Source organism: Bison bison, unplaced genomic scaffold (assembly GCF_000754665.1).
Source record: "Bison bison bison isolate TAMUID 2011002044 unplaced genomic scaffold, Bison_UMD1.0 scf7180017864489, whole genome shotgun sequence".
Taxonomy (NCBI): domain Eukaryota; kingdom Metazoa; phylum Chordata; class Mammalia; order Artiodactyla; family Bovidae; genus Bison; species Bison bison.
Genome location: NW_011495048.1, coordinates 10,837,718 through 10,846,182, shown reverse-complemented (window position 1 = coordinate 10,846,182; position 8,465 = coordinate 10,837,718). Strand labels below are relative to the sequence as shown.

The 8,465-nt window shown below is 39.2% G+C and overlaps 1 protein-coding gene across 1 annotated transcript in view; it reads left to right on the top strand.

The window, feature by feature from the left end:
- The first annotated feature begins 467 nt into the window (after positions 1–467).
- Positions 468–8,465, top strand: part of RAB1A (RAB1A, member RAS oncogene family) — a 29,936-nt gene continuing 21,938 nt past the window's right edge. Inside the window, exon 1 of the mRNA XM_010863322.1 lies at positions 468–697. Within this exon, the coding sequence (XP_010861624.1) occupies positions 675–697 (23 nt within the window). The 5' untranslated portion in view covers positions 468–674. The remainder of the gene's footprint in view (positions 698–8,465) is intronic.

Genomic DNA, 8,465 nt, shown 5'->3' with positions numbered 1-8,465 from the left:
CCGCCCCCCCCCCCCCCAGCCCGCAGGGTCCCGGGATCCCCACCCCCTTCTTCCGCCAGCAGCCGGCACCGCCCTCTGTCCCTCCCCTCCCCCTCCCCCGTGGGGCGCTGACTCGCCCGGCTGCCACGTCTCACTGATGACATCACCAGGGCCGCTCGGCCTTAGCCAATCCGCTAGGGGGAGTCCGAGCGAAGTCCTAGCCAGCGAGTCAGCGGGGAGGGGAGCAGGGAGGGGCGGAGCGCGGGGGGGTTGAGAGAGGGGGGAATGGGGCGAGCGACAGCCCCTCAAGTACGCGTGCGCCAGAAGCGCGGGGCTTGGTGGGAAGCTGAGTCCAGGTCTTGGCCCTGTACCGTGGTTCCCCAGGGCCCGCAGCCGCGCTCGCAACTCTCTTTCCCGGCATGCCATGCGGTGCGGCCGCCCTTTGGGCTGTGTAAAGGCCCCTCGGTCTAAGGCTTTCCTATTTCCTGGTTCGCCGGCGGCCATTTTGGGTGGAAGCGATAGCTGAGTGGTGGCGGCTGCTGATTGTGTTCTAAGGGGACGGAGTGGGGTAAAGACGTTTGCTCTCCTGGAACAGCCTATCTCATTCCTCTCCTTCGACTACCCGTGGCGCGGAGAGTCAGGGCGGCGGCTGCAGCAGCAAGGGCGGCGGTGGCGGCGGCGGCAGCTGCAGTGACATGTCCAGCATGAATCCCGAATAGTGAGTGCAGGGGAGCACCGGTCGGCTGGGTCCCTGGGCCACCTTGGGAAGGCTTAGAGGGGGCGAGGAGGGCGGAGGAATGGGCCTCGGCCTCGGCGAGGTAAGGGTGACGGGTCAGGAGAGGTTGGCGGCTGGGAGTCGGGCCCCATTGTCTGACGGAGGAGGGGCGGTCGAGGGGAGGGGTCGGGCCGGAGGGGTGAGCCGCCTGGGCCTGGACCCGGTTTGTTTGTAGTACTGGCCCGAGTGCCGGGCCGGTGTGTAGGGGCAGTCCGCGAAGAGGGTTGGGGCGTCCGGGAGTCGGTGGTGGGGCCGTGGGAAGGGGTAGCTTTTCTTGGAAGCAGTGACTTTTCAAGGAGGGCCAGTTTTTTAAGGAGTGGGGATGAGGTGAGACAACTCTCTTAGAGGGCATTGTCAGACCCTACGCCCGCGCTCTGCGGAGCTGTCAGAACCCTCGGGGTGGAAACCAGCTTTACTTGTAAATCTTGAGCTTGTTGGCTATTTCTTCCACACTCCTCTCCAGGTTGCAGGTAATATGGATGCTTTTCAGGGCTGCATGAGATTGCGGGGAATAAATAGATGGTGAGAATCGATTTAAAAATTTTAGTTCTGTTTTTTAGTTATTTCCTGGAGTTCTTTACGAACTCAGCGGGCCCATTGCCTTCCTGAAAAACCTGGGCGTTCGTGAGAATTTTTTTTTAGAGGACACCGAAGTCCTTTTGCCTTGTGTAGGTCAAGGGAAAAACAAAACACTAGCACCAAACCTAGGGACATCTTTGTGATATTACCAAATAAAAGCAAGGCTTTGCCGTAAAGTTGCAAGAAAAACGAATGGGCCCTTTGATAGATCTGTATGTTTTGAATTACCTACTTGAAGGCTTGCAGATAGGGAATGAGGTTCTGTGACGTGTCATGAAAAGTTAATGCATTTCTTTTTCTTGCTTCCTCAAGAAGTCACCACAGCAGATGTGACACACCTGTCACCTTTCATGGGAACCGGTGTTTCTTTCCTTAGGAAGACTTTGTTGGGCTCTCCTTAATGGCCCTTAAAAACATCCTTCTACAGTTTGCATTTTGAAATTAGTGAATAATTGAAGGAGATTTAATTGGTATTCCTCCTCTGTGTCAGAAGGATTTGGGGGGAGATGGGGAATTTTTTAAAGCAGAGATCAGTCTTTGACCTAAATGTTGAGTTTATTTGCTGTTTTGGTCAATTACTGCTAAATATTTCCCCTAAAAGGTACACCCATGGGTTTAGCTGACTGTCATGTGTGTGTCACATGGCTCTTGCAAAATGCATTCTGACTTCAACTTTTGTAATACTGTGGTTTGACGCCGAAATGTCCCTTTCTGTTATAAACAGAAGCTGTAGTACTTTATTAAAATTTTATATACTTTAAGAAGTTGAAGATAGTGTTCTAATAGTGTCCTGTTTGCTATGCTGGCAGTTTTTTATCAAGAGCTGCAAGGACAAAGTTGGTTTTGCATAGTTGGACAGAGTTGAACTTGAGGCCTCTAATTTAGAAGTTGTCCTGGCAACAGTAAAGTACATGGATTTTCCATTTCATAGAGGTTTGTCTTATGTTTAGGGAGTTTATTAAATTTGCTACATGTATAGAGTCTGAATTTATTTCTCCTTTTGTAAAATAGGACAACTGTTTATTCCTATCGGGGTTATGTATATGTAAAAGGATTTGGTAAACTTGTAAGAGCAGGGTACATCATTGTATAAGGCTTTCCAGTCACAGTAAAATTTAGGAATATAACCTTTATCTTCAAGGAATTTATAATGGAATACAAAAAAAATAGATATTATATATGTTAAATACCAGTAGATACGGCAAGTTCCAGATGTGTGACATGGATTGGAGCCACAAGATTTTAAAAGTAGTTATGGGGTTGTGGTTGCCTGGTATGGTTCAGAAAGACCTTATAGAGAATAAACCAGTAAGGGAATTATTAGCATTTGATTTGGAGAAGTAGAGGGAGTGAGAACGATTGTTCAGGAGGGAAGAAGAAAGAAGAATGGTTAATAAATGACAGGGATAGTAATTCTTAAGTAGAGTGTCAAACCATCCTTTATTTTGAGGGTTCTAGATTAATGACCTCAACAGAATCAATCCCAGAAATCATTTTTATATTTTTATGGCATGGAGTGTGCCAGTACCTGGGCTACTGTATTTATATTCTAGGCTGTCTCTTAAGTAAAATGACCTAGTAGCTTGGGAAAACCTTTGGAAAAGCACTAGTGAAAAGTACTTAAGGTGAGAAGAGGTGGTATTTTATTATGAATGGTCACAAGGGCAACCAGCAAGCAGATTTTTAGAATCTGACTTCAGCAATTTCTTCTTGTCTTTAATCAAGTTTATTAGCATCATTAAAGTAATTAGAGAAAAATTGGGAACTAGAGAAAAGAAGGAAATTCTTAGAGTTTAATCACCCAGACACAAGCCCAATTGCTTTAAAACCGTGTTCTAAACTTTAAAATCAAAGGTTTTTTTTTTTTATTAAGTTAAAATTTTTTTTTTTATTAAGCTAAAACTTGTAATGGATGAGTGCCTTTTATGATTCCACAGTGTTACCCTAATAGCTAACATTTATGGCCACTTATTATATGCCAGCTACAATATAGTGCATTATATAATACACATGTATTATAGTGTACACTTTATATGCTAATTTGAAACAATAGAATACAAGGGAGTATTTACAGGTGCACCCCAGATGTTCCTTGCTTTGGTTTGTCATATTCTTCTTACCCCTTATAGAAACTTTTAAAATCTATTGTATGGGTGCTGCTGAATTTGGTAATGAAAATGCGTTCTTGACAAAAGTTTGGTTCTCTCAGAATGAACAAGATTTTAGATTTGTGTAGGTTGACACGATTACCTGTTGGTAGCTTTATTACTAAATGCTTTTATTTTATTATCTTTAAGTTGTAAGTTTTTGGTTTGGGAGTGAAGAGAATAAGAAATATGTCCATTAATGATTAAATCTGAAGCTTTTTCTTTGACTACTTTCCATGTTATTTGGCTGATTTGGGAGAAATGGTCCTGGGTTATCTTTATTAGCAGAAATTAAGGGTAATGACTGACTCATTTGAACTTCAAATACTACAAACAAAAACAAAATGCAACCAGAGTGGAGTCTGAGCAGTGGAAAAAGTAGATGGAAAGCATCAAAGCTCTTTTTTTTTTCTTCTGGAGATTTGAAGAAAGATTTTAATTTTCCTGAGCTAGGAGGTGAAGCAGGCAGTGATTATTTCAGCACACTGGTTAAGAAATGCTTAACATTATTCTCATACCAGAGGCATTTTTCCTAATCCACTAGCTTCTGTTGGATTTTTTTTTTAGCGTCAAAATCATTTTGGCTGCTTCATCTATAAGGAGTATGTTAAGAATGAAATACGTGTACCTCTCTCAACCAGTTAACTCCAGTCAGAAGACCTATATGTAGTAGTGTCTTTGGATTGGCTAGTTTTTTTTGTTTTAAGATCACATTTTTTTTTGACAAGTATATACCACTTTATATATTTTTGGCTGCTCTTAGTCTTTGTTGTTGCACGAGGGCTTTCTCTAGTTGCTGCGAGTGGCAGCTACTCTAGTTTGGGTGCTCTTGCTTCTCATTGTGGTGGCTTCTCTTGTTGCAGAGTTGTGGCACAGGGACTCATTCGTTGTGGCTCATGGGCCCTAGAGCGTGCAGGCCTCAGTCCAGAGGGCTCGGTTGCTCCACCATATGTGGAATCTTCCTGGAGCAGGGATGGAACCCATGTTTTCTGCATTGGCAGGTGGATTCTTATCCACTGCGCCACCAGGATAGTCCCTAGATCAACTAGTTCATTGCAGAAAAATTTATAAAAGAAAAAAAATTTTTTTAACCTTGTTTTTTTACATTTTAACATAATTATGGCATACGTTTTAATCAGTCTCCTAAACTTTGTTTTCTGTCATGGTAGATTCAAGGAACATTTGACTTTTTTTTTTTTTTTGCCAGTGCTATGCTTTGAATAAGTCTATCTTTTAATTTAAGGATTTGAAAGTAAAAACAAGTTAAATCAGTTCTATTATCTGGCTAACAGTGTAATTTCATTAATAAATACATCATTATTGCCTTTTACATAATTTTTAGTTAGAATTTTTTTATTAGAAGAGAAGCAGAAACCAACTAAAAATAGGTTTTATTTTTGTTGGTTGCTTTGATGACTTTTTGATGGTGTTAGTAGTGATTTGGGAAATTCAAAGAAGTTTAAAGTATTCTCACTGTCCAGAATATGACTATTTAATGTCTGTAGAGAATCAGTGTATGTAATTTCTCTGCATAGTGTTAAGTTGCCAGTACCTATGTAGACTTTCCACAAAATACATCTTACGAGTTTGGTGTGAGTGGATGATCTTGTAGGATCATTTAAAGAAACTGAAATTTTACATTTAAAATTTCTTCTCCTTTTCATCACGGATAGGTTAAAGTATAGGATGTTGACAGTGTCTTATATATTCAAAGTTTTTTTTTTTTTTTAAAGATAGAAGAGCTTTAGAATCCGGTGTTCTCTTGCCAACTGTTTAGTTGACTTTTAAAGAGAATTTTGCTTTGTGAGTAGTTTTATTTCTTTAGTATTTCAATTTTTGTTCTAGAAGCAATAAGTGATTTTTCTAAGTGATGTAAAAAGTGCTTAACCTCTTGTTACATTCATATCCCATCAGCAGTCCTTTGGCTGTGTATGTGTTTTTTGCTCTCCTTGGCAACTTCTGACTACATATATGATGGTTCTACCACTTGTAGTTGTAATAGTTAAGTTTCATTTTTGATAGTTAAGAGCTTCCTTTTGCTGTCACCTACTCTTGTCTCTTTCCTAATGTATGAAATGGGGTTAAATAAAATGCCTTTTAAGATTCTGAGATTTTTTTTTAAATTTGCAAAATAAAAAGATGAAGAGAAACTAAAAATGGGTGTAGGATGCCAGTGCCTGAGATATCTTAGATGTGTTGACTTTGCTGCTTTTTACCACTGTTCATCTGAACTGCATTTTGAAGTTTTAGTAAGAGTTAGACAAAATGACGACCTCCCCGCCCTGCTCTCGGAGAGCAGAACAGTCAGACTTTTCCACTGTTTTCTTGTAGAAAGAAGGTGGGGCTGAGGAGAGATTGCTTCTTTGATATCAGGAATAGAATTCAGGGAAGAAAACCGAAGACTTGGCTTTTCCTTGGACCCACCCTGTGATGTTTCGAATTATAAAAGGGTAGTGGTGTAATGATACTTAAAGGGAAAATAATCCTGAGGCTTTAGGGAGCCAGAGAATAAATGTTTATTGGTTTGTTTATTTACTTAAATATGTGAAGAAATAGGGTACAAAGGAGAAGTAGGAAGTGTCCATGGTACTTTTGTGACTGATGGGTCAGTTTATTAAATCCAAGGTTGGTGATAGGTTCCAATTAAGTTTGCTCTGTTCCATGTTTATAGATTTTGACAGGTAGTATTACTTTTGCTCATAAGAATGACTCTTTGGAAACATTATTTTTAATAATAATAGCTACTAATTGACAAGTACTTACTCTCTGTGCCAGCTACTTGGCTAGGGTCTTCACATAGGGCATTTTATGCACTCTGTACCTCAGACTAGTGAGCTTTACAAATGAGATTGAGTGAATTATGTAATTGAAGTTTTCCAGGACAGTGATGAATTTAACTTGTCTGACTGTATTTTCTTTGAATAACAATAGTACTTAAATGGAATTACTACTTGTACTTGCTGCTCTGCCCATTTAGGGCAGTTATTCTTAACCCATTTATGGTCATGTACCCTTGGGAATATTTGATAAACACTATGGATCTGTCCTGTGTATATACATACTCATAGTATTCTGCATAAAGTTGCAAGTTGTTCACATTCCCTGAGCGTACTCATGAACCTCATGTTATAAATGCCTGATGTAGAAGATTGAAAACAGAAAAGAGAATTTTCACTACCATTCTTTTGAAATGTAGAAACCCAAGGGGGACAGATTTTAGTTTTAAATCTGGGATCTTGAACTAATTTCAAAATGTGAGATTTGTTTGGGTATGGCTTATTTTGATGACCTAGTCTGTGCTTTTATTTTCTTCTTCTTTTATTAAAACGTTTACCTGTTTGTTTCTCATTAAGTTACTGATAGATGAAGTGTTTCCAAGATTCTTGAAACAAAGACACTAAGTTCAAACAGCATTAGTGTTCAGATAAACAACAATGTCATCTCTGCAGTATCTTTATTGCCCTAAAATTCGTATGGATGTCATTAGGGTAAATGCCTAGATCAGAGTAATATGTAATATATTCTTAATTGAATTATATGGGATTTATAAAAATAGTTAAATTTATAAAAGGATAATTTAAGCAACTTTGTCAAATTATTAATTATTTAGTGCTTAATTTATAGGTTGGTGGGTGGCATTTGTCCTCATAAAGAGCAATTGGGTTCATCACTTACTAAAGCTAATGAAGTCAGAACTCCAAAATTTACCATGCTGTTTTGAGCTGAGCTTACTCTCTACTAAAACAAATGTTCTAAGTTAATTTAAGCAGTAAGTTACACTTTATATTTGTTCAGGTTCTGTGTGCTAGTTCATAGATGGCTTGATTCATTCTGATAGGTTATATATAAAGTAGGACTTGTATACTGACTTTATTATCATCTAAGAGTGTAAAATATATCGAGGGACTTGGTGAGAAATGGGAGGGAAAGAAAACTAAGCATTTCGAGTTGAAAACCATAGGTTTAAGTTCAGACTACCACTTACTTCATACAGTCCGTTTATGCCTTTTGAGCTTGTTAAAGTTTTTCTAACACATTTAATCATCAAACATGGATCACTGACCTATTTGAAAAATGTTTTCAATACAGATATTTAAAATCTTTCAGTGAGCATACACACGCAAAAATCTAATTTCCTTGGAGAAAAAGCTTGATAAAGAAAACAGCCAGCCAGTTTTGTCATCACCCTATGCTAGGAGTTGAGGGGTTTTTATTTTTGATTATACAACATAGACTTTGCTCCCAGATGCTTACCAGTTAGTTAAGATGACTCAAACTTAAGCAAGTATAATCAATTTAACAGTATTAGCGCAAATTAAATCTTGTGATTTTTTGGTAGAGAATATGATGGCATAATAGTGCAAAAAATTGGAGAAGGGGCCTAGGATTTCAATTATTGACAGAAAGTTTCAGTTATGTTGATTTAGCTGGAGAAGAACAGAGCACTGAGGAGGACTCTGCAGAAGCCCTGGTGCTAGTCTTGAGTTAAGATCAATAGTGACAACTTTGAGTTCCCACCTCTAGTCAGAAATTTTATGTATGTCCATTATTTCCCCTAATCCAATGAAGAAATAGGGTCCTAATTTTACAGGAGTCGGAGGTAGAGAAGAGTTAAATGCAGTAGAATTGGGATTTTAACTCAAGGGCCTGTGATTTTACAGTCCAAGTATGCTGTTTCCAGTTTACTGTGTGTGGTTAACTTCTAGGAATTCAAAATTAAGCCAGTTGATTAGGCAACTAGCATTTCTGTGGCCAACTATGTCTAAAATTCTTGACTGGAGAGGTCTTTTTAAAATGTTAAGAAAGTATACATATATCCTCTCCCTTCTATGGCTGATTCATGTTGAGGTTTGACAGAAAACAAAATTCTGTAAACCAGTTATCCTTCGATAAAAAAATTAAAAAAAAATGTTAAGGGTTTGTGAGGTACATATTGTTAATAGGCCTTTGACTTTCTTCACATCTTGTGTTAGGTTGATCTTTAG